General features: G+C 41.9%; 1 protein-coding gene across 9 annotated transcripts in view; it reads left to right on the top strand.

Moving 5' to 3' along the window:
* LOC115153882 (la-related protein 1) overlaps positions 1-9,174 on the top strand; it is a 55,451-nt gene extending 46,277 nt beyond the window's left edge. For 6 of the 9 annotated variants that reach the window (XM_029699534.1, XM_029699535.1, XM_029699531.1 and 3 more), the window contains 3 exons: positions 3,477-3,586; positions 3,827-3,954; positions 5,863-9,174. In XM_029699534.1, coding sequence (XP_029555394.1) covers positions 3,477-3,586; positions 3,827-3,954; positions 5,863-6,084 — 460 coding nt within the window. In that variant the 3' untranslated portion in view covers positions 6,085-9,174. The remainder of the gene's footprint in view (positions 1-3,476; positions 3,587-3,826; positions 3,955-5,862) is intronic. The other 3 variants (XR_003867785.1, XR_003867784.1, XR_003867783.1) reach the window with 3 other exon arrangements.
* Positions 9,175-27,134: the final 17,960 nt, after the last annotated feature.

Genomic DNA, 27,134 nt, shown 5'->3' with positions numbered 1-27,134 from the left:
AAATTCTCTAAATAAGCTTTGTTGCACAATTAAGGCTCAATACAGTGCATTTCAAACAGTCAGGAATAATCTAATGAATTCAGGGCTTGTAAAAGTATACCTAGGCTAAATGTAAACCTTCCATAACAAGACACACTAACGATTTAATTATTGTATCAAAATAGTTTAACCTGTTAAATTATTATAATTTTTTTAAATCACTGTTCTGGCTTTCAAGTCTGTCTTTGAAAAGGCAGTTTTTGTTTATTTTTTTTACCAGCACCTTGCATAATGCACATCCACATATTTTTATTTTACCTTTATTTTACCTTCATTTAACCTTTATTTAACTAGGCAAGTAAGTTAAGAACAAATTCTTATTTACAATGATGGCCTACCAAAAGGCAAAAGGCCTCCTGCGGGGACGGGGGCCTGGGATTAAAAGTATATACACTACCGGTCAAAAGTTTTAGAACACCTACTCATTTAAGGGGTTTTCTTTATTTTTACTGTTTTCTACATTGTAGAATAACAGTGAATATATCAAAACTATGAAATAACACATGGATTCATGTATTAACCAAAAAAGTGTTAAACAAATCAAAATATATTTTATATTTGAGTTTCTTCAAAGTAGCCACCCTTTGCATGCTCTTGGCATTCTCTCAACCAGCTACACCTGGAATGCTTTTCCAACAGTCTTGAAGGAGTTCCCAAATATGCTGAGCACTTGTTGGCTGCTTTTCCTTCACTCTGCTGTCCGACATATCCCAAACCATCTCGATTTGGTTGAGGTCGGGGGATTGTGGAGGCCAGGTCATCTGATGCAGCACTCTATCACTCTCCTTCTTGGTAAAATAGCCCTTACACAGCCTGGAGGTGTGTTGGGTCATTGTCCTGTTGAAAAACAAATGCTAGTCCCACTAACCACAAACCAGATGGGATGGCGTATCGCTGCAGAATGCTGTGGTAGCCATGCTGGTTAAATGTGCGTTGAATTCTAAGTAAATCACAGACAGTGTCACCAGCAAAGCACCCCCACACTGTCACACCTCCTCCTCCATGCTTCACGGTGGGAACTACACATGCGGAGATCATCCGTTCACCCACACCGCGTCTCACAAAGACACGGCGGTTTGAACCCAAAATCTCAAATTTGGTCTCCAGACCGGTGGACAGATTTCCACCGGGCTAATGTTCATTGCTCGTGTTTCTTGACCCAAGCAATTCTCTTCTTATTGGTGTCCTTTAGTAGTGGTTTCTATACAGCGATTTGACCATGAAGGCCTGATTCACACAGTCTCCTTTGAACAGTTGATGTTGAGATGTGTCTGTTACTTGAACTCTGTGAAGCATTTATTTGGGCTGCAATCTGAGGCTGGTAACTCTAATGAACTTGTCCTCTGCAGCAGAGGTAACTCTGGGTCTTCCTTTCCTGTGGCGGTCCTCATGAGAGCCAGTTTCATAGCGCTTGATGGTTTTTTCGACTGCACTTGAAGAAACTTTCAAAGTTCTTGAAATTTTCCGTATTGACTGACCTTCATATCTTAAAGTAATGATGGACTGTCATTTCTCTTTTCTTATTTGAGCTGTTCTTGCCATAATATGGACTTGGTCTTTTACCAAATAGGGCTATCTTCTGTATACCACCCCTACCTTGTCACAACACAACTGATTGGCTCAAATGCATTAAGAAGGAAATAAATTACACAAATTAACTTTTAACAAGGTACACCTGTTAATTGAAATGCATTCCAGGTGACTACCTCATGAAGCTAGTTGAGAGAATGCCAAGAGTGTGCAAAGCTGTCATCAAGGCAAAGGGTGTCTACTTTGAAGAATCTCAAATATAAAATATATTTTGATTTAACACTTTTGGGGCTACTACATGATTCCATGTGGGTTATTTCATAGTTTTGATGCTACTTAGAATCTCAAAAATAAAATGTTTTGATTTTGTTTAACACTTTTTTTTTTTGTTGGTTACTACATTATTCCATATGCTATTTTATAGTTGATGTCTTCACTATTATTCTACAATATAGTTAAAAATTAAGAAAAACCCTTGAATGAGTAGGTGTTCTAAAACTTTTGACTGTGTGTAGATGGACACACCACGACAAGACTGCACTACATAGACGACACCATAGCAAGGCAGCAACACAACATAACAACATGGTAGCAGCACAAAACATGGTACAAACATTATTGGGCACAGACAACAGCACAAAGGGCAAGAAGGTAGAGACAACAATACATCACACAAAGCAGCTGTCATTGTCCATGATTGAGTCTTTTTGAATGAAGAGATTGCGATAAAACTGTCCAGTTTGAGTGTTTGTTGCAGCTCGTTCCAGTCGCTAGCTGCAGCGAACTGAAAAGAGCGACCCAGGGATGTGTGTGCTTTGGGGACCTTTAACAGAATGTGACTGGCAGAACGGGTGGAGGATGAGGGCTGCAGTAGATATCTCAGATAGGGGGATAATAATAATAATGACCGTCTTCTTTTAGGATGCAGTATAACAAATTTAACCCGGGTCTCATAAACACTCTCAAGCCCACGTGCTAGTGAGTAGCCAGCCGAACTTTTATATTTTAAGTCTATTTGCTCGCTAACAAGGAAGAACTGTTGAACTGTTGTGAGGACACATTCCTGTCTGTCTCCAACTGTTTGATCAACATGGCCTGTAAACTTTTTTAGATGTTTTAAATCAAGTGGCCTACCTAGATAAGATGATGCGTATTTCTCAGAATGAGAATGAGTTTCCAATTCCTTCATAAAAATGCATATTTTTTTTATGCTCATTGCACATTAAGAAAAACGCACTCGACAACTAGAAACATAAGTGTTTGTCTAAAATGCGGTACGTGGTATTTTCCACAATCATGTTCATTGACGATTTAGTTTTACTCTATTCTACATTTTGGGAGTTGAGACATTAAAAGGGTAGAAACGTTAAGTTCTCGTCTTTTACAGTAAAGTAACGTCTAAGCATTTCGGTGTCAATATGACCTCTTTTTGCTCCCTGTTGGGCCAGTCCTCAAATGCAAATAGCTAGTTTAAAACTGCTTGTCAGAGAATAAGTTGATCTTCTGTTGTTGTCAGTGGTAAGGGTAGGGGCTTATGGGAAGATGTACAGGTGATGAAACCAAAAAGACACAGAACATTCATTTAAAAAAAAAAAAAATGTTTAAAAAACCGTGATTCTGGCAACACAGGTATTTGAGACATTGGTTTTAGCGCGTTAATTTGAATGAATTCTATATATATATCGCCCAGCCCTAGCTCTTAACACACCTGATTTAATCAGTCTTCCATTTAGACTACTCCAATTAGTTCAATCAGCCATCTTACTGCTGGGTTAGAACAAAAGCCAGAACTCGGTGTGGCCTTCCAGGATCTGAGTTGCCCACTACTAGTGTTTGATGGGTGTTCGTTTAGTCTGCTTGATCTCACCACACAAGGCAGATGTATAAATTCCTGTTGTGTGTTGCAGGTACGGTCTGGAGTGTCTGTTCAGGTACTATAGCTACGGACTAGAGAGAAAATTCAGACCAGACATCTTCAAAGACTTCCAGGAGGAGACCATGAAAGACTATGAAGCTGGTGAGAGGTCGCCTAGGGAACGCCAACTGTACACATTCTCACAGCGCAGTAACTCTCCATACTACGCTTCCAAAAGGAGTGCATTTCTACGTCCCAAATGGCACCCTATTCCCCATAAAGTGGGCAACTTTTGACCCAGAGCCTTACATAGGGATTAGGTTGCCATTTTGAAACTTACCCTTAATAACATTAGCCCCCTTAACACTGTCCCTTTTTTTTCTGTGTCCCTGTCTCTCGCAGGCCAGCTGTATGGACTAGAGAAGTTTTGGGCGTTTCTTAAATACTCCAAAAACAAGAACATGGAGATCGACCCCAAGCTGCAGGAGTGCCTGAGCAAGTTCAAGCGTCTTGAGGATTTCAGAATCGATGTAAGTAGAGAAACCTGTGAAATAATTGTTTTTCTACATCAACTTTTTACTACTAGGGAAACATGTTTTTAAAGTGTGAATTTAGACACGTTTACTACCAGCCACATGCGTGAATAACAATGGTTTTACAAGGCTGTTATCAGAGTGGAATCATCAGGACTCTTAACGTGCTACCAATTTGGTCGAAATATTTTGCTGTGCGACCAGAAGTTCTATTCTGGAAGTACTGTGTGACTATGAATTTATTTTTTATTTTTTTTAATTTATTTTTTTTATTCTCCCAGATAATAATAATTTTAATGATAAGGCGTTGGTTCAGTCACGCACTGTAGCGCTGTGTCCCGAGTTTCCGAGGAAAGAGGGTGAAGATTCGACAGTGTTGGCTGTATCATTATTACAGAGAAAAAAAACCCGGATTGCTTCTAGTCCAATCAGGTCAAACCTGGTCCCGGTTTCCTGATAGTCATGGAACTTAGGCTTACGAGTTTTTTATTTATTTTTACAATTATTTTTAAAGATGCTGCTTTCTTACAATGGCTGAAGATGTAAAAAATGCGTTTTCCAAAAAACTTCACTCAGAGAACGGTCGCTTAGTGTGTCGATGGAGCACGTGTTGATACTGACAGGATTGAAAGAAAGGGAGCCCTGCTGCTCTCGATCAGCTTTCTCCATTCAAATATATTTCCCGAACATTATAATTATTTCCCGATACTGACGACAGATCAGCTCCTAGAGCAGGGTTTTCCAAACTTGGTCCCGGGGACACCAAGGGGTACATGGGTTTTGGCCCTAACACTACACAGCTGGTTCAAATGATGAACTCTTGGGGTCCCCAGGACCGAGTTTGGGAAACGCTGTCCAAGAGAGAGATTACCATCTATGGCTGCAAATATCAAAGCGGCTTATTTTAGTGCTTACCCTATAATAATGCACTTCATAGTTGGTGTCGGCAGGTAGTCTAGTGGTTAGTGCATTGGTAAAGTAACCGAAAGGTTAGGTTGGATCGAATCTCCGAGCTGTCAAAGTAAAAATCTGTCATTCTGCTCCTGAACAAGGCAGTTAACCCACTGTTCCCCGGTAGGCCGTCATTGTAAATAAGAATTAGTTTAACTGACTTGCCTAGTTAAATAAATAATATATTATTTTTTTAACTTAGGCTTAAGATGCTTTTTGTGAAACTGGGCTGTGGTCATTTGACCAGTTCATTTAAACATTTGGAGGCACAGAAGATGAATGATCATCGCAATGAATTAATTACACATTTCTTGCATGTCCTCGTCACAAACCTGACATTTTGAGACATTATCTATGTAATGCATTTCAATAGGAAAATAGTACTCGTACACAATGTAGGAACCTGATATTCCACAAATTACTTTGTCATTTCAATGACAGGTGTTCGTATCAATATTTGAGCTTTTATAATAAACTAATGTATTTAGTTTTACACATCTAGCTTCTAAGGCACAACACGTGCTTCCAGAGTAGCTAGAATTCATTATATTGTATTTTCTGGTACTCCTAACCCTTTTTAAAGTGGGAGCACCAGTGCTACCAATTATTTTTTATTTTATTTAGAGCTTAGAGCTATCATACTCGTTTGACAAGGCTTTTATCAGAGTGCTATCATGCTCCGTCAGGCTTTTTGTAGGTTCAAAGTACTGAGCAAAGTGGGTTTGTTAAACATTAACAAAATGGCAGCCATTGCTGCAATTCTCATCTCTTGGCTGCCCTGTTCACCCTGTAGTTTTTGACTCCACCTCAAATGGCATATAAGACTCTGGTCAAAGTTGTGCGCTATAGGGAAACCGTGTAATTTGGTGATGCAGACTTTGTTACAGAATGTTCTGTTAGAATGTCTGTAGGGCTCCAGTCAATCCCAAATCTCACCATTGTCCTTCATTTCAGCCCCCAATGGAGGAGGGAGGCCGCAAGAGACACTCATCCAGCGGAGACGGTCGTCGCCGTCACCCTTCCCAGGGTTCCAGCCGCCCCCACAGCCAAACTGGCTTCGGCCCGGCCCCGTTCGCCCAGGGCCCCGCCAAGGATGATGCCAAAAACAGCAGCCAGAGCCAGCGACCCGCAGGCCAGGCCTCGGCCACCGCATCAGACACCAAGCCACCAAAGTAGCCCCGGACAACCCTCGGATCAACTCAACGTCATCAAATCCTTTCTGCAACACAAGGGGGTCCAATGGTTCACGCAAAGCATGAGAGAATGACTTTGATGAATGTCTCGTGATTTAAATAAATCAAGGCTCTTCCATTTTAATTTCTTTTGTTTGAAACAGAGTTTTGTCTTGTTGGAGACAAAGACATTTGAAGGAATGGATGAAGTGTTCCATTGTAGTTTTTTATTTTTATTTTTTTTTCCGTTGCAAACCTTAGCATATATTCTCCCGGTGGTTACTATGTGGGAATGAACGGGGTTTTTGAGCACGTTTGATGGCAACTGCAAACCTTGTGGCCCCCTTTTCTATCGTTGGACCTCCTTTCCATTTGACACCATCTGTTGGCTGACAGATGAGTGATTTTTCAAGATCTGATCTTTTTTTTTTTCTTCTATGGGGTGAGTGGTGGATTGGAAACTGATTCTTTGAAAAATTAAGGAAAACAATATTTGACTTGTTTTGGGCTGGAGGGTAGAGGAGAAAAAAAATGGAAAAAAATCAAGAAACCAAATGATTAAAATAAGACTTGTACCAGTCCCTCAGTATGAGCAAGATCGTTGAAAATTGCCTTATTTTAATGGTTTTTCTGCTTAATTTGTGCCCGCCACCTTAATGTCGATTGTACAGCATTGATAATTGCAAATATGCAACATCGGTCATCACCTACAGTAGTGGCCACTCAGTGACACCCCCCTCCCCCCCCCCCTGCCTGCCAAACAGCACCCCCTCTGAACTGTCTTCCAAGTGTCATATGGTCTGTTACGAAGCCTACCCACCCTTCAGTGTGTTTGCAATTTGTGGCTCTTTGTGCTAAAATGCTTTGCTGGGGGGGGGGGGGGCACCCACCCCTGACCCCCCCCCCCAATCACCAGCCTCCCAAGGACAGTCTGCGTCCAGCCATCTATCTGTTCATCCTATCATCCATCCATTGTACACCATTCAGGCTACTGGACTGGAATCACCAATCCGGATGACTTGACGACAGAGGAACGGCTCTCAGTCCCAGTAGATCTGGCATGCTGCAGCAGGTGCTTCAGGTGTATGGTGGGCTTTGTTTAAAAGGGGGGGGGGTAAATGGCCTGCTTTCCAGGGCTAAACAAGGCTTCAGTCTGCAGCTTGGCATGGACTATACCCTCGCATCCCACTACCACACACACACACACACCAGTGTTTCTTCCAGAGAGTGGTGGCTCTAATTTGTTTTTCTGGAGGAGTACAACCAATGGACAGGCTATGTATCCCTCTCTGACCCCAACCAACCTGTTATATTCCCCTACATCCAGTCAGATCAACTATAATAACCTAGTTTAGATAACTTAATCTTTATCTGACATGAGTACTGATGATATCAAATAGATGAGTGTTTTTTTTTGTCCACTAATGTAAATGTGAATTGGACAGATGAAGAGAAATTACTCCTCCCAGCAACTTGTTTTATTGTTTATAGAACAGATTATATATTCGCCTTACATGTGTACGTACTCAACTTTTCTTTCATTTTTTTTTTCCTTCCCCTTTTGTTTAATCTTTTAATGCTTTTTAATTTGCTGTGTTTCAAGCTAGGGTATGTCTCTGTATTGAATATGTGTTTGAAACCTCTGGACTTTCAAGAAATGGGAAAATTAGTATAGTACAAATAAAGGGAAATTTACGTTAGGGCATCAACTGACATTCAATGCAACAACAAACATTACAAATTTCCAGGAAGTAGAGTTCAATTTCAAATCAAAGTTTAATTTGCAGAATTAAATTTTTTATTTAGATGAATTTTGTTGACAAATTGCGTGATGTGAATCGCTGGTGTGTTCACGCAACGTCAATTTAGAACGAATTGTATCAGGAGTTAAAGTTGGTGGTTGAATAATCCCCCTAACTAGTTATTGGATCAGTGACGTACAATGGTCCTCTTTGTTAAATATTAATTGGCATAAATAACAGTTAACTATACCTTCTGCTGGAGGTGCATTGAAGTGATTCAGATTCACTGGTGGTTCCCCTGTGTTAGAATGTCCAGTTCTCTTCATGTTTTGTTTTTGTTTCAAATGAAATCTTTATTAACCCGCCATTGTTGAACAATTTACAAGAGTTTAGTGAGAATTAGCTATGTTTTAGCTTTTTTTTTTTTTTTTTCTGTTTTGTTGTGGGCTTAGCTCAAGGGAGCTGCGGGTCAATTCAGGAGGCTGATATGAATCACTCAAGAAATAATTTTACTCGAGGAATAAAGACAAAATACGACAAAACTCCCAACCATTTCCCAATCCAGTTAATCCTCTGAGAGGATGTGGTGTGTCACCAGGGGGCGCCCTTCCAGACAGCCACACAGACAGATTACCCCCCCCACCCCCCAGTGAATGTTGCCTGTGCCCCCTCCCCCTGGATAGAGGGGACAGGTGCTCTGGGGTCCAGCCTTTTCTTTAGCATAGTGACAACAAACCCTGCGGATTGAACAGCTGGCGCTCCGATGAACTCTAGGGGGCGCCATGTCTGGCATCCTGCAGGGTCAGGTGGACTGCAGGGTCAGGTGGACTGCAGGGTCAGGTGGACTGCAGGGTCAGGTGGACTGCAGGGTCAGGTGGACTGCAGGGTCAGGTGGACTGGGCCGGACATTTGAAGAGAAAGAAGAGGAAGGGAGGTTCGAGGAAGATGGACGTAACCCGCCTTGGGTTTTGTCAATGATGTCACTATTTTAGAGGATTTGAATGGCTATGATGTCTGGGAAATGAACTAGGAGAAACAATTCCATGAAGCCATATAAATAGAAAAACAGCTGTATATCAACCATGTTAATAGTTCATTATCTTTACAATATCCCAGGCTTGTCATGAGAAAAAAAAAAAAAGATTTAAAATAAAGAAAAAGGAACCAAAAAAATATAAAACAGAAAAATGTAAAATACTTGAATGAGATCTTGTATTATAACATTTAATATTCATAATATCTGCTTTGTAGGCTGATGTGATTCGCTATTAGTGTTATTTGTAATTTGTAGTAATTATGCTTTTCCTTATTAAATACAACAAAAAAAAACACAAAATGGACAAAAAACTTCACACCGCCTGTCATCGTCCTCTTATTTACCTGTTTGTCTTTTCCTGTGGGGATCTCCAGAAAGCAGGATTATTAAATTAGCCAGGTAACTTTGATAAACCGTTACATATAAGTCTTGTTTTTCTGGTTGAATAAGAAATCAAAATTCGTATACAGTAAGTATTCAGACTGTTTTGACTTTTTCCCACATTTTGTTACGTTACATCCTTAGTCTAAAATGGATTAAATTAAACACTTTCCTCATCAATCTACAAACAATATCCCATAATGACAAAGCAAAAACCAGTTTTAAGAAATGTTTGCTAATTTATTGCAAATAAAAAAAGACATGAATATCTTATCTACTTAAGTGTTCAGACCTTTTGCTATGCGACTCAATTGAGCTCAGGTACATCCTGTTTCCATTGATCATCCTTGAGATGTTTCTACAACTTGATTGGAGTCCACCTGTGGTAAATTCAATTGATTAGACATGATTTGATGAGGCACATATCTGTCTAGTTAAGCTGCCAGAGGAAAAAAAACAAGCCATGAGGTCGAAGAAATTGTCCGTAGAGCTCTGAGACAGGATTGTGTTGAGGCACAGATCTGGGGAAGGGTACCAAAACATTTCTGCAGCATTAAAGGTCCCCAAGAACACAGTGGCTTCCATCATTCTTAAATGGAAGAAGTTTGGAACCACCAAGACTCTTCCTAGAGCTGGCCGCCCGGCCAAACTGAGCAATCGGGGGAGAAGGGCCTTTGTCAGGGAGGTGACCAAGAACCCAATGGTCACTCTGACAGAGCTCCAGAGTTCCTCTGCAGCACTCCACCAATCAGGCCTTTATACACTTTAAATACAGGTGTGCCAAGATTGTAGCGTCATACCCAAGAAGACTCAAGGCTGTAATCGCTGCCAAAGGTGCTTCAACAAAGTACTGAGTAATGGGTCTGAATACTTAAGTAAATGTAATATGATGTATAGATATTTTTTATTTTTTTTTACATTTACTATTTCTAGAAATCTGTTTTTGCTTTGTCGTTACATGGCATTGTGTGTAGATTGATGAGGGGGAAGAAAACAATTTAATCCATTTTAGAATAAGGCTGTAACGTAACAAAATGGGGAAAAAGTCCAGGGGTCTGAATACTTTCTTAATGCACTGTAACCTGCTCCAGGTTAGGCTAAATAAGGGCTAATGCAGTGTTCACATGCTAGGAAACTCAAATGTACGACTTGCTAACTGGTTGTAATTATACACGTGCCTCGTTCAACCAGTTAGCAAGACGGAAATGTCAGTTTTCTAGTGTTGATCAGCACGTGAAAGCGGCATAACTCCATTTATCCTGAATGATGTCTGAGCTGCGAGTTGAGGACCAATGAGATCAGATTCATCCGTATTACAATGGTGGATATTTGCTCGTCCACCTGCCGCTAACTCTAGCAGGCTTGTAATTGTATGTCGCACATGGCTAGTCGAACGCCGAGGTCTTCATTGAGACAACGCTGAAACATTAATCCATGGGTGAATCAGGGCAACATTTTCATGTGTCAACTAATTTCATATTGATTATCTTGCAAATTCAGCAGGCTATGGTGTGCAATAGGCTTTTAGAAGTGAAGTCTTTATTTTTTTTTAACTTCTCGTTATTGCCATTTTTGTTGTTCTTATTAATGCACAACCACAAGCAGTTCCCCCCCCCCCCCAATCGTATGATATAATGATTGTATTAAGTCATACAGAAGTGTGCCTGAAGTTTTAAATGCATTCTGTCATTACTAAATGTGTAATGTGATAGGTATTTTAACATGACCGTTTTCTAAAAATGATTTAATCAGTCTTCCTCGAATGAAGGGGGGGATGATGACTCAATCTTTTGAGAGCGGGAGGGAATCTGATTTCATTGGTCCTCAACACGTAGCTCAGACGCTTCATTCAAAATAAATGGAGTTAGCTTATTGTTTAGTTCTGAGGGATTTGTTATCATAGAAATGTACCTGGCTAAAAGGTGAGCCACATTTGTGTGACCGGTTATCCCAAATTTAACTCGGTAACCAAAGTTACCTCTTAATTTCACAAACCTGGTTTTGTAGTGTAATAAGGCTCTGACCGCTGATGGATGATATTGTTTTGACAAATACTAGGGTCGCAAAATTCTGCTAACTTTCCCTAAATTCCCAAGTTTTACAGAAATCCTAGTTGGACGATTCCGGATGTCCTGTTTATTCCCTCTGGGAATATTCCAACCGGAAAAGTTACCTTCATTTTCCAACTCTTACTGTAGCAGACTATTGATTATGTGTGAGAGAATGAGTATAAAATATTTAGATGTAACGATGCTGTTGAATGAGTATAAAATATTTACAGATGAAACGATGCTGTTGAATGAGTATAAAATATTTACAGATGTAACGATGCTGTTGAATGAGTATAAAATATTTACAGATGTAACGATGCTGTTGAATGCTGATTTTTGTGTCGACGCTTAGAAGAAAATTCTAATAACACGTTTCATTTCTTTCAAAGGTTTTATGCTACAACAATGCACAGATTCGGACAGATCACGACCCTTCAAAGGCCCCATTTATCAATCAGGGCGGAGGTTGTACATTACGAACTGGTGACGAGGATGGGATTGTTGTATGGTTTTCCATGGATCTACAAACCTAAAATTTAGGCCTGTCAAATGATGGAGAAAAGAAATATAATTTTTATATAAAATAGAATTTGCTGTGATTTGCTTAAATGGACTGTCATTTAAGAATTTTCATATAAAAAATATGGATGTAACGGTTAAATCAAATTAGTTAAATGGAGAGCACACTTTCTTTATTCTCAATGTCCACTTGTTTTTTACATGGCATTGTGGATTTTAGCTGTATAGATGATGATGATGTATTTTGGATATTTTCAGTAAATTTACAATGCTTTCAGACAATGTGATTCATCGCAAGGGGGAAAAAAGTGCACTAAAATTACAAAAAGTTAAATCAGTTAAAACTTCACAGTCCTAACAATAAAACAAGCTTACATGCATTTAATTCGATACTTTGGGATTTTGGCAATAAGGCCCTTTACCTACTTCCCCAGAATCGGATGAACTAGTCCGATACCATTTTTACGTCTATGTCTAGTATGAAGGAAGTTAGCGAGAGTTTCACAAGCCAATGCTAACTAGCGTTAGCACAATGACTGGAAGTCTACGGGTATGTGCTAGCCTGCTCTTTGGGTAAGTAGATAAAGGGCATCATCGCCAAAATCCCAAAGCAATCCGGTTTATAAAATATAGAGATTGAAAAAAAACTTGCAGCAGAGAACGTTAGACTAAAGAGAAGGTTAGACTTACAGTAGAGAACAAGGTTAGACTGAAAAGGTAGAGAACAAAGTTAGACTGAAAAGGTAGAAAATGCTATTGCTATCAACATTCACATTTCTTAAATAATAAAACAAAAGTCAATCTTCTGATCAAGCAGGTAAAATGTTGTGAAGTACCACATGATGTGTTCAGTGAGAAAGTGTCAAACTTAATAAGGACCCCACTGTCTCCTACTACCAAGAGTAAACTGATCAGTGAGAGTCGAGCCATCTCAGTGCCACAACTGAGGATAGGAATTCTCTGATTGCATCACAGTATCTCTCCTTTAAAGAGCCACTGAATGCCGATTGGCACGTGTGTTTCTGTTGTTCATTAGAAAAAACTAAATTTCAGTCTTGTGAGGTGTTTCCTGGCCGAATCCGCTTTTGGCTAATGATTGTCCCTCATGAGACATTAGGCTCGGAAGCCTATCTCACTTCTTCCCACTTCCTCAAAATACCCAGAATGAATCGAAGATAACTCAAGAAATCTGTAATTAATTTAGACGTTTTTGCCGAGGATGTTTTAGTTGAGCAATTTAACATGTTTGGTGCAGTATTTCTCAAGTTAAAAAATGCACGAACAAATTCAGAGCTGCTGGGCAGGTCTGGTCTCACTGTCTACGCTATTGGATAGAGAGCCATCACCACACCTGTTTATCCCGTGTTAGTGGGCAAATGAACATCGTCAAATCTAATCCCAACCCTTCATTTACCCGTTGTGATGCACGGATGTTCCAAATTCTATTTTAGACCCAAATTATTTACACTTTGTAGTAAATTCAGACACTAGAATAACTGTTTCTAACTTGTATCTAGGATGTTTTCAAAGGGGATTGTTGCTTTAAAAAGGCAGTTTAATGTTTCATTTTAACCTCTCCTTTCTCTGTGAACTACCCTTCTGTTACGGATTTGAAAGAAAATTATTAGTGTATGGAAACTTAGTTTAGAAAGTTAGTTTTAGCCCCGCACCGAATCCAATGTAGTGGAACGAGTGCACAAAACAGGAGGAAGGAGAGATTTTTGGCATGCAGCCATGATCTTTACGGGCTGGAGGTCAGAGGTGACATTTGGGTTGGGGGAGCATCACTGGACCTTCTTCGGAAGGGGCGTGGCTGAGCAGCAGGGTGTGACGTTCGTAGGCATTGGTCTTCCTGAAGTTTGCGTCGGTGCCGTGTAGCCTGTCCAAAACCCACAGGACTTCAAAGTTCTGGTTGAACCTGCAGAGATTGAGGGTAGAGGACATATTTGGTACAAAATAAACCAGTGTACTGAAAGAAACCTGAGAAGAATGTACTTTTTCTTCAAATTAAATCCCAAGGATGAAGAACGGCGGCCGAAAATAAAAAGGTGAAATTTGATGACTTCTTTTTGTCCTTTAAAAAAATAAATGTTCTTAAACTTGGGATTTAATTTTAAGTCATTGTCACATATGGCAGAGTACCCAGCGAATTAAGCGAGATAGCACACCTGTTACCCACTCCACCATTCACTTTTCTCCTTTGAATTTTACTTGTACATGCTAAAGCCACAGACTTGTTGTGGGTCTGCGTGTCAGGCTCACAAATCCTAAACCAATCCCAGTGCCCAGTGCTGCCCTTTTCAGGACGAGAAGGAATGGATTTAATGAGCTTTAATTAAGCAATATTGCAGAAAAATTCTACCTTCAGAAGAGATTAGTAGCTATTACAACACTTGTGAGATCTGCCAGGGCCGGGAGAGTCGACAAACACCAGCGTACAAACAAATAACTGGACAGGGATTCACAATTATAACATGAAGAGACTTAGAACTGTGTGCACTATACCAGTTAACATTACCCAAGTTCCCTCTGGGAAAATAAAGCTGTTTCTTCTGTATCCTAGAGGATGAGGGCTGCAGTAGATATCTCAAATTGTGGGGAGTGAGGCCTAAGAGGGTTTTATAAATAAGCATCAACCAGTGGGTCTTGCGACGGGTATACAGAGATGACCACTTTACAGAGGAGTATAGAGTGCAGTGATGTGTCCTATAAGGAGCATTGGTGGCAAATCTGATGGCCGAATGGTAAAGAACATCTAGCTGCTCGAGAGTACCCTTACCTGACTATCTATAAATTATGTCTCTGTAATCTAGCATGGGTAGGATGGTCATCTGAATCAGGGTGAGTTTGGCAGCTGGGGTGAAAGAGGAGCGAATACGATAGAGGAACTAAGTCTAGATTTAACTCTAGCCTGCAGCTTTGATATGTGCTGAGAGAAGGACAGTGTACCGTCTAGCCATACTCCCAAGTACTTGCTTGAGGTAGTTCTCCCAAGTACTTGCTTGAGGTAGTTCTCCCAAGTACTTGCTTGAGGTAGTTCTCCCAAGTACTTGCTTGAGGTAGTACTCCCAAGTACTTGCTTGAGGTTACTACCTCAAACCCTCAGAGGTAGTAATAACGCCTGTGGAAAGAGGGGCATTCTTCTTACCGAACTTCATGACCTTTGTTTAGGTGTTCAGAACAAGGTTAAGGGTAGAGAAAGCTTGGACCTAATGTTTTGATATTTTCAGTGGTATTGTTAACAAACACGCCCCCATAAAGAAAATGAGAATTAAGAACAGGTTCAGCCCCTGATTCGACTGTGATCTTGCAGAGTTACTCCACCTCAAGAATTGCATTTGGCGAAAGGCTCGGCACACGTGTACTCAGGCTGACTGGCTCTTGGTCAGGCAAATGAGAAATAAGTGCACTCGGGTCTAACCCCAAGAAGTTCTGGAAAACGGTTAAAGACCTGGAGAATATCCCTCCTCCTCACAGCTGCCCATGTCCCTTAATGTTGATGTGGTTGTAACTGACAAGAAGCACATGGCTGATCTCTTTAATCACCACTTCATTAAGTCAGGATTCCTATTTGACTCAGCCATGCATCCTTGCCTGTCCAACATTTCCTCATCTCCCACCCCTTCTAATGCGACTATCCCCGATGCTTCTCCCCCTTTTTCACAACTGAGCAAGAGGACAAGTACATTAAAGTGTCTAGTTTGAGAAACAGTCCTCAACTGGCAGCTTCATTAAATAGTACCTGCAAAACACCAGTCTCAACGTCAACAGTGAAGTTGCCAGTTGAGGACTTGTGAGGACTTGTGAGGTGTCTGTTTCTCAAACTAGACACTCATGTACTTGTCCTCTTGCTCAGTTGTGCACCGGGGCCTCCCACTCTTCTTTCTATTCTGGTAAGAGCCAGTTTGCGCTGTTCTGTGTACACGCCGTTGTACGTTTATTGCTTCTTTAATCAGGACAACAGTTTTCAGCTGTGCTAACATAATTGCAAAAGTTTTTATTTTATTTCCCCAATTTCGTGGTATCCAATTGGTAGTAGTTACTGTCTTGTCTCATCGCTGCAACTCCCGTACGGACTCGGGAGAGGCAAAGGTCGAGAGCCATGCGTCCTCCAAAACACAACCCAACCAAGCCACACTGCTTCTTGACACAACGCACATCCAACACAGAAGCCAGCCTCACCAATGTGTCAGAGGAAACACCATACACCTAGCAACCTGGTCACCATGCCCGCCACAGGAGTTGCCAGTGCATAATGAGACAAGTATATCCCAAATATATCCCTGCCGGCCAAACCCTCCCTAACCCAGACAACACTGGGCCAATTGTGCATCACCCCATGAGCCTCCCAGTCACAGCCAGCTGTGGCAGAGCCTGGGCTCGAACCCAGAATCTCTGGTGGCACAGCTAGCACTGCGATACCTTAGACCACTGCACCACCCAGGAGGCCCTTGCAAAAGGGTTTTCTAATGATCAATTAGCCTTTTAAAATGATAAACTTGGATTAGCTAACACAACATGCCATTTGAACACAGGAGTGTGTTCAAATGTTCTTGCTGTGAGATGTTACCCCACTCTTCCACCAAGGCACCTGCAAGTTCCCGGACATTTCTGGGGGGGAATGGTCCTAGCCCTCACCCTCCGATCCAACAGGTCCCAGACGTGCTCAATGGGATTGAGATCCGGGCTCTTCGCTGGCCATGGCAGAACATTGACATTCCTGTCTTGCAGGAAATCACGCACAGAACGAGCAGTATGGCTGGTGGCATTGTCATGCTGGAGGGTCATGTCAGGATGAGCCTGCAGGAAGGGTACCACATGAGGGAGGAGGATATCTTCCCTGTAACGCACAGCGTTGAGATTGCCTGCAATGACAACAAGCTCAGTCCGATGATGCTGTGACACACCCCCCCAGACCATGACGGACCCTCCACCTCCAAATCGATCCCGCACCGGAGTACAGGCCTCAGTGTAACACTCATTCCTTCGATGATAAACACGAATCCAAGGTGAGACAAAACTGCGACTCGTCAGTGAAAAGCACTTTTTGCCATTCCTGTCTGGTCCAGGAAACGAGGGGTCTGTGCCCATATGCGACGTTGTTGCCGGTGATGTCTGGTGAGGACCTGCCTTACAACAGGCCTACAAGCCCTCAGTCTAGCCTCTCTCAGCCTATTGCGGACAGTCTGAGCACTGATGGAGGGATTGTGCGTTCCCAGCTTCACCCCGTTAACCTACGGGATAGAGAACGTGTGATAACGCTGGGTGTCAAGTAAAGTGTTACCTAATCATTGATGGGTTCGCTTATTAGTTAGACAAATCAAACTCAAATCAAATTCAAATCAAACACTTGCTGCATACTTCTGGGAGTATAAAACATCGTAACATCTTTCAATCTTAATTTCAGAAATAGATTTATTAAATAATAATTAAACAGATCTCTGCTTTCTAATCAGATAAAGAGGTTATGTCTGACTGGTAAAGTATCATTGACCTCTGTGCTGTAATGTTTCCTGAGCTTTGCACCCTCACATGGACGTTATCACAAAATGTTGAAACTCACAGGGATGTTCTTCAATATCTGGCTACATCATTTTTGAATTTGCTACCTAAGGTGATTATATCTAGCTGCAACAGGGAATATTTATGACTTATAAAATACAGGCTTGGGTTATGCTAGGTCACTAGAGTATCTTCCACAGATTGCTTGAGGGGGCAGACACTGGGGGTAAACACTGTAAAGGGTTAATCTGCAGTTCCTACATTCCTTTTAGGACTTATAAATTAATTTAACTTATAAATGCCTCATGAACTTGGTTTCATTGTCATACCCCATCAGAATCCAAAATATAAGTTTTACTCCAACGTTTAAACCTTATTTAGCCTCAAAACATGGTTTAAACAGTCCTTGCATCCATAGCTCTGTCTATGAATTTGAGAGTGGTTACATCTCTCAGCTTTTTTTACCAAAACAGTGGTGGGGATTACGCTTTGTTATTGTTTCAACTTCTGATTGCTGCTTTAAGTAACCAGCGGTTATCAGTAATGGTGGTCGTTATCTCACCAATGTCCTGTCCAACAACATCTATTAATTCAACTCAGTAAGAGTACTTTGGACCGATCGACAGGCCGTTCATAGGGACCGGAGTTTTCCCTGACCACGTGACCTGAACATCTGACCTCAACAGGAGAGAAACTCCAGGTCCTATTTACAGTGTGATTATTATGAACTTCACAACACACACATGCTAGTACAAAACACGCACAGCAGTGAAAATTTGAGGATTTCATAACGATGGTGTGTGTGTGTGTGTGTGTGTGTGTGTGTGTGTGTGTGTGTGTGTGTGTGTGTGTGTGTGTGTGTGTGTGTGTGTGTGTGTAAAACAGGATTCGATTGACTGTACCGGGTTGTTCTTGTTCAGTGGAATTCTGTACTTGGTGATGAAGTTGGGCTTTCCAGTGTAATCAACCAGCATGAGCAGAAGATTGGAGCCCCAGAAATCCACAAAGGGCCCCATGTTCAGCACAACACAAATCAATACATTAACGTCCAATACAAAACAACAACCACATCACGTACACATGGTCCAATTCAAGATTCAGCATCATGTCCTAACATTGTCATAGAACAGCTCAGTGTCTTTCGCTCAGTCTAGTACATTAACATCTCATAAAAGTAATATAACCACAAGGCTACTTGGGGTGGCAGGTAGCCTAGTGGTTAGAGCGTTGAACCAATAACCGAAAGGTTGCTGGATCAAATCCCTGAGCTGACGAGGTAAAAAATCTGTCGTTCTGCCCCTGAACAAGGCAGTTAACCCACTGTTCTCCGGTGATCTGTCATTGTAAGAATTTGTTCTTAACTGACTTGCTTGGTTAAATAAAGATGTATATTTAAAAGCAATACCAGAGCTGGTGACTTAATTACTTACCTCCCATATCCTAAGGCAATATTACATACTGACCATGTGGCTAATGACAAGCCAAATTGCTCCTGAAGTTCCCTGTCAGACAGGTTTCTATTTAAAAGACCCTAGTGTGTTGGAACAGAAATGGATTTCACAACTGAATTCTGGGGAGAATAAAACAAATAAGCCTTTACTGTTAACTTATTTTGTACGTATTAGGCCTCTTGTCACACAGATTTCAGAGCTGTGGAACATCAGAATTCCAGGAGAGTTCTACTGGGCTGTTCGCCACAGTCAATTCCTTCCGGTTCCTTTGTGCATCCCAGAATGCTTCCCTTAGTTTATGTCAGATGAATATTTCCAGCCTGTAGATGGCCTGTCACACTGTCATGTATGTCACACCTGTTATAAATCTGTATGAGGAAATGTTTTTCTGTTGTACTCATCCTGTCGTGATGAGGTAGCGTGCAACATAGAATCACTATCAGGTGGGAAATAGTTCATGGTCTAACTTTTGTTTCCCAAGTGGTGGCCAGTGGGAGACCAGGGTTCAGATCCCACCAATTATATCAAATCAAATGTATTAGCCCTTCTTACATCAGCTGATATATCAAAGTGCTGTACAGAAACCTAGAGAGGAACGAGGCTAGGAGGGGTGGCCAGTCCTCTTCTGCCTGTGCCGGGTGCAGATGATAACAGAACATGGCCAAGATGTTCAAATGTTCATAAATGACCAGCAGGGTCAAATAATAATAATCACAGTGAACAGGTCAGGGTTCCATAGCCGCAGGCAGAACAGTTGAAACTGGAGCAGCAGCACGGCCAGGTGGACTGGGGACAACAAGGGGTCATCATGCCAGGTAGTCCTGAGGCATGGTCCTAGGGCTCAGGTCCTCCGAGAGAGAGAAAGAAAGAAAGAAAGAGCATACTTAAATTCACACAGGACACCGGATAAGACTGGAGAAATACTCCAGATATAACAGACTGACCCTAGCCCCCCGACACATAAACTACTGCAGCATAAATACTGGCGGCTGAGACAGGAGGGGTCAGGAGACACTGTGGCCCCATCCGATGATACCCCCGGACAGTGTCAAACAGGCAGGATATAACCCCACTCACTTTGCCAAAGCACAGCCCCCACACCACTAGAGGGATATCTTCAACCACCAACTTACCATCCTGAGACAAGGCCGAGTATAGCCCACAAAGATCTCCACCATGGCACAACCCACGGGGGGGCACCAACCCAGACAGGAAGACCACGTCAGTGACTCAACCCACTCAAGTGACGCACCCCTCCTAGGGACGGCATGAAGAGCACCAGTAAGCCAGTGACTCAGCCCCTGTAATAGGGTTAGAGGCAGAGAATCCCAGTGGAGAGAGGGGAAGCGGCCAGGCAGAGAGCAAGGGCTGTTCGTTGCTCCAGTGCCTTTCCGTTCACCTTCACACTCCTGGGCCACACTACACTCAATCATAGGACCTACTGAAGAAATGAGTCTTCAATAAAGACTTAAAGGTTGAGACCGAGTCTGCGTCTCTCACATGGGTAGGCAGACCATTCCATGAAAATGGAGCTCTATAGGAGAAAGCCCTGCCTCCAGCTGTTTGCTTAGAAATTCTAGGGACAATTAGGAGGCCTGCGTCTTCTAACCGTAGCGTATGTGTAGGTATGTACGGCAGGACCAAATCAGAAAGATAAGTAGGAGCAAGCCCATGTAATGCTTTGTAGGTTAGCAGTAAAACCTTGAAATCAGCCATTGCCTTAACAGGAAGCCAGTGTAGGGAGGCTAGCACTGGAGTAATATGATCAATGTTTTGGGCTCTAGTCAAGATTCTAGCAGCAGTGTTTAGCACTAACTGAAGTTTATTTAGTGCTTTATTCGGGTAGCCGGAAAGTAGAGCATTGCAGTAGTCTAACCTAGAAATAGCAAAAGCATGGATACATTATTCTGCATTCTTTTTGGACAGAAAATTTCAGATTTTTGCAATGTTACGTAAATGGAAAAAAAAGCTGTCCTTGAAACAGTCTTGATATGTTCATCAAAAGAGAGATCAGGGTCCAGAGTAACGCCGAGGTCCTTCACAGTTTTATTTGAGACGACTGTACAACCATCCCAGATTAATTGTCAGATTCAACAGAAGATCTCTTTGTTTCTCTATTGTCTCTTACCATTTATAGAACAAGGCTGTCTGATGTCCCTCCCACCTATGAACCTCCACTGGTTCTGCCAGAAGTCTCCTGATGCTCCCCAAAACCTCTGCAGATGCCTGGGATGAACAGGGAGAAAGCTACAGATTTTTTTTATTTTAAATTGGGCACAAAAACTAGTAAATATTGTGCTTATTACTGTATGTAACTAATTAATATAATTTACGTAAATATAACATTGGTTTATGTTTCTTCTGAAATCATCCCTAGATGCTGTGTAAAGGTCTTGTCGTCATTAACAAGTTAGGAACGCTGCCGGGACAAAGAGGCCGTATCCAATGACGATGACTCCTTTCATCACAGAGTCTGTCTGAGACATCTGTGGCATTGTGTTGTGTTACAAAACGACATATTTTAGAGTGGCCTTTTATTGTCCCCAGCACATTTAATAAATGGATCACTAGTCATTTTAATAATGCCACTTTAATAATGTTTACATATCTTGCATCACCCATCTCATATGTATATACTGTATTTTATACCATCTATTGCATCTTAGCCTATGTCGCTCTGTCATTGCTCATCCATATATTTATATGTATATATTCTTATTCCATTCCTTTACTTAGATTAGTGTGTATTAGGTAGTTGTTGTGGAATTGTTAGATTACATGTTAGATATGGCTGCACTGTCGGAACCAGAAGCACAAGTATTTCGCTACACTCGCAATAACATCTGCTAATCACGTGTACGTGACCAATACGATTTCATTTGACAAGGTGCACCTGTGTAATGATCATGCCTTTTAATAAGCTTCTTGATATGCCACTCCTGTCAGGTGGATGGATCATCTTGGCAAAGGAGAAACGCTCACTAACAAGGATGTAAACAAATTTGTGCACAACATTTTAGAGAAATAACCTTTTGTGCATATAGAACATTTCTGGGATCTTGTATTTCAGCTCATGGGACCAATACTTCACACGTTGCGTTTTATATTTTTGCTCAGTGTGTATGTATTGCGATTCGATACTGTGATTTTATTGCGATTTGATGTTCCAAACATATTGCTCACTATATGTCTGCTGCAGAGAAACAAGAGAGAGAGCTTGAGAACATTTGTTTTGATCAGTCATGGAAATAAAAGTTCTGAATTGACTTTTATTGGAGAACAAGCTATAGGATGAAAAATACTGGCATTTTGGCGCTGGTACAGCCGACTAGCACTAGCTAACACTACCTAGCAAAAAAAAAAAAAAATTTTTTTATTTGTTTTTAATTGTTTACAAATTGAAGTAAAATATCGTCCAAAAATCATCCAAAATAATATTGTGATGTGTAACTGTGTCGATTATTTTCCCCATCACTATTGTTTATACCTTCTATGACCTGCTAACCCTGATCCTGACCAATCACAGTGGAGTATTATCACCCTAGAGCTCAGGGCTTCGTCTGCTCGTTCTCACCTTTGACCTCACGTTCCCTGCTTCTTTTCTTGGAATAATAACTCATCTAACACGGTGGAGGGGTAGCTAGGTTTAGAAGAAAGAGTGTTTGGGTCAGGTTGTTGGACTGTGCTCTCTGCCCAGTTAAAGAGTAAGCAATCGTGGGGGGTTCGTGTGTGTGTGTGTGTGTTGCTTTAAGCAGTGTTGTAATCAGGGCCAAGCTGTAGCTTGATTTGAGGTCGTGGGGTCAGTTTGAGCTCTAAGCTGCAGGCCAGAAAGCAATACTCTCTACAAAGATGTTGGATAAATGAAGATGCGCCACTCAGGCCATGTATCATTGGGAAAAAATGGTCACAGTTCCGGTCTGCTTAAGGGGTGGCTCTCCCATAGGCAGCAATGCATTAGCAGCTAGGTCTGGTCTGCTTAGTTCATTGACTGTTAATGAACCAGAAAAAAGGAGAACGAGTGTCTCTCTTCCTCTTCCAACTCTGCTCTCTCTCTTTCACTCTCGCTCTGTTCTGAACGCCTTTAAACATTTGGTTAAAACATTGTATCAAAGGTTTGGACACTGGAGGCCAATTTGCCAGAGAGCCAGAGCAACTCAAGACCTGTGTCCTGTGGGGGTGACAACTCGAGGAGTATTGACGTCACTGTCAAATGACCTGCCACTGGCATTAAACAAAGCATGCGTGTCCATGTATGCTGATGATTCAACCATATACTCATCAGCAACCACAGCTAATGAAGTCCACTGAAACCCTTAACAAAGAGTTGCAGTCAGTTTTGAAATGGGTGGCCAGTAATAAACTTGCACTGAACATCTGTAAAACTAAGAGGATTGTATTTGGTACCTAATCATTCCCTAAGTTCTAGACCTCAGCTGAATCTGGTAATGAATAGTGTGGCTGTTGAACAAGTTGAGGAGACTAAATGACTTGGTGTTACCTTAGATTGTAAACTGTCATGGTCAAAACATATAGATTCAATGGTTGTAAAGATGGGGAGAGGTCTGTCTGTGATAAAGTGATGTTCTGCTACCTTGACAAAGCAAGTTCTGCAGGCTCTACTTTTGTCTTATCTTGATTATTGTCCAGCCATGTGGTCAAGTGCTGCTAAGAAATACCTAGTTAAGCTGCAGCTGGCCCAGAACAGAGTGGCACATTTTCTTCATTGTAAATCAGAGGACTAATATAAATACTATGCATGCCAGTCTCTCTTGGCTAAGAGTTGAGGAGAGACTGACTGCATCACGTCTTTTTTTAAGAAACAGGAATGTTTTTAACATTCTAAATTGTTTGCATAGTCAACTTATACACAGCTCACTTACCCCACCAGACATGCCACCAGGGGCCTTTTCACAGTCCTCAAATTCAAGAAAGCTTACAGTATTATATAGAGCCATTTTTTCATGGAACTCACTTCCATCTTATATTGTTAAAATGAACAGCAAACCTGATTTCAAAAATATATATAAAGCAACACCTCATGGCACAATGCCTCTCCCCTATTTGACCTAGATATTTTGTATGTATGTATTGATATATCAATACATACATACAAAATATATATATATATATATATATTGTAACGGCTCCTCCTCTGCAGTGCAGGGGCGGTTCCTCCTGCAGGCAGAGGAGGGTCGTTAGTGATTGGAGCCACCTGGGCTCAGGGTATTTAACAAACTGCTCCACTAACCTCTTTTGCTTGGCTTGCTCTCCCTCTCCTCCAGGTATGATCCTGTTTTGGTAGTTCCTTTGTTGGTTTATTTAGTTTCCACTCAGTCATGTTTACACACATATTCACTCATCCATGCACCCTACATTATGACATTTCCACACCTCATTCCTTTTTCTTTGTTTAGAATTAATAGTTTTGTTTTATAATAAAGAACTTTTTGAATTGGCCTATACCGGTTGTTGATGTCCTCTCATTTTTGCCACAGGCTATGAGCAATACATACATACAAAATATCTAGGTCAAATAGGGGAGAGGCATTGTGCCATGAGGTGTTGCTTTATATATATTTTTGAAAACAGGTTTGCTGTTCATTTTAACAATATAAGATGGAAGTGAGTTCCATGAAAAAATGGCTCTATATAGTACTGTAAGCTTTCTTGAATTTGAGGACTGTGAAAAGACCCCTGGTGGCATGTCTGGTGGGGTAAGTGAGCTGTGTACAAGTTTATTTAACCAGGTGGGCCAGTTGAGAACAAGTTCTCATTTACAACTGCGACTTGGCCAAGATAAAGCAAGGCAGTGTGACAAAAAAACAACAGAGTTACACATGGGATAAACAAACGTACAATCAATAACACAATAGAAAAATCTATGTACAGTGTGTGCAAATGTAGTAAGATTAGGGAGGTAAGGCAATAAATAGGCCATAGAGGCAAAATGATTACAATTTAGCATTAACACTGGAGTGATAGATGTGCAGATGATGTGCAAGTAGAGATACTGGGGTGCAAAAGAGAAAAAAAACAATACGGGGATGAGGTAGTTGGATGAGCTATTTACAGATGGGCTGTGTACAGGTACAGTGATCTGTGAGCTGCTCTGACAGCTGATGCTTAAAGTTAGAGAGGGAAATATAAGTCTCCAGCTTCAGTGATTTTTGCAATTCGTTCCAGTCATTGGCAGCAGAGAACTGGAAGGAAAGGCGGCCAAAAGAGGTGTTGGCTTTGGAGATGACCAGAGAAATATACCTGCTGGAGCGTGTGCTACGGGTGGGTGTTGCTATGGTGACCAGTGAGCTGAGATAAGGTGGGGCTTTACCTAGCAAAGACTTATAGATGACCTGGAGCCAGTGGGTTTGGCGAAGAATATGTAGCGAGGGCCAGCCAACGATAGCATACAGGTCGCAGTGGTGGGTAGTATATGGGGCTTTGGTGACAAAACGGATGGCACTGTGATAGACTACATCCAATTTGCTTAGTAGAGTGTTGGAGGCTATTTTGTAAATGACATCGCCGAAATCAAGGATTGGTAGGATAGTCAGTTTTATGAGGGTATGTTTGGTAGCATGAGTGAAGGAAGCTTGTTGCGAAATAGGAAGCCGATTCTAGATTTAATTTTGAATTGGAGATGCTTAATGTGAGTCAGGAAGGAGAGTTTACAGTCTAACCAGACACCTAGGTATTTGTAGTTGTCCACATATTCTAAGTCAGAACAGTCCAGAGTAGTGATGCTAGTCGGGCGGGCGGGCGGGTGCGGGCAGCGATCGGTTGAAGACCATGCATTTCATTTTAGTTGCATTTAAGAGCAGTTGGAGGCCACGGAAGGCGTGTTGTATGGCATTGAAACTCATTTGGAGGTTAGTTAGCACAGCGTCCAAAGAAGGGCCAGATGTATACAGAATGGTGTTGTCTGCGTAGAGGTGGATCAGAGAATCACCAGCAGCAAGAGCGACATCATTGATATATACAGAGAAAAGAGTTGGCCTGAGAATTGAACCCTGTGGCACCCCCATAGAGACTGCCAGAGGTCTGGACAACAGGCCCTCCGATTTGACACACTGAACTCTGAGAAGTAGTTGGTGAACCAGGCGAGGTGAGAAACCAAGGCTGTTGAGTCTGCCGATAAGAATGTGGTGATTGACAGAGTCGAAAGCCTTGGCCAGGTCGATGAAGACGGCTGCACAGTACTGTCTTTTATCGATGGCGGTTATGGTATCGTTTAGGACCTTGAGCGTGGCTGAGGTGCACCCATGACAGCTCGGAAACCAGATTGCATTGTGGAGAAGGTACGGTGGGATTCGAAATGGTCGGTGATCTGTTTGTTAACTTGGCTTGCGAAGATTTGAAAAAGGCAGGACAGGATGGATATAGGTCTATAACAGTTTGGGTCTAGAGTGTCTCCCCCTTTGAAGAGGGGGATGACCGCGGCAGCTTTCCAATCTTTGTGGATCTCAAACGATTCGAAAGAGAGGTTGAACAGGCTAGTAATTGGGGTTGCAACAATTTCGGCTGATCATTTTAGAAAGAGAGGGTCCAGATTGTCTAGCCCTGCTGATTTGAAGGGATCCAGATTTTGCTGCTCTTTCAGATCGGGGGGGGGGGGGGCTTGGGCAAGTTGCTGCGGGGGGTGCAGAGCTGGTGGCCGGGGTAGGTGTAGCCAGGTGGAAAGCATGGCCAGCCATAGAAAAATGCTTATTGAAATGATCGATTATCGTAAATTTATCGGTGGTGGCAGTGTTTCCTAGGCTCAGTGCAGTGGGCAGCTGGGAGGAGGTGCTCTTATTCTCCATGGACTTTACAGTATCCAAAATATTTTGGAATTAGTGCTACAGGATGCACATTTCTGTTTAAAGAAGCTAGCCTTAGCCTCCCTAACTGACTGTGTATACTGGTTCCTGACTTCCCTGAAAAGTTGCATATCGCCGGGGATATTCGATGCTAATGCAGTACGCCTCATGATGTTTTTTTGCTGGTCAAGGGCATCCAAGTCTGGGGTGAACCACGGGCTATATCTGTTCTTAGTTCTACATTTTTTGAATGGGGCATGTTTATTTAAGATGGTGAGGAAAGCACTTTTAAAGAACAACCAGGCATCCTCTACTGACGGGATGAGGTCAATATCCTTCCAAGATACCCGGGCCAGGTCGATTAGAAAGGCCTGCTCGCTGAAGTGTTTTAGGGAGCATTTGACAGTGATGAGGGCGTGGTCGTTTGACCGCGGACCCATTACAGATGCAGGCAATAAGGCAGTGATCGCTGAGATCCTTGTTGAAGACAGCAGAGGTGTATTTAGAGGGCAAGTTGGTCAGGATGATATCTATGAGGGTGCTCGTGTTTACGGATTTAGGGTTGTACCTGTTAAA

Source organism: Salmo trutta, chromosome 19 (assembly GCF_901001165.1).
Source record: "Salmo trutta chromosome 19, fSalTru1.1, whole genome shotgun sequence".
Classification (NCBI taxonomy): Eukaryota; Metazoa; Chordata; class Actinopteri; order Salmoniformes; family Salmonidae; genus Salmo; species Salmo trutta.
Note: the sequence above shows the minus strand (reverse complement) of the source record. Positions and strands in the feature narration are given on the sequence as shown.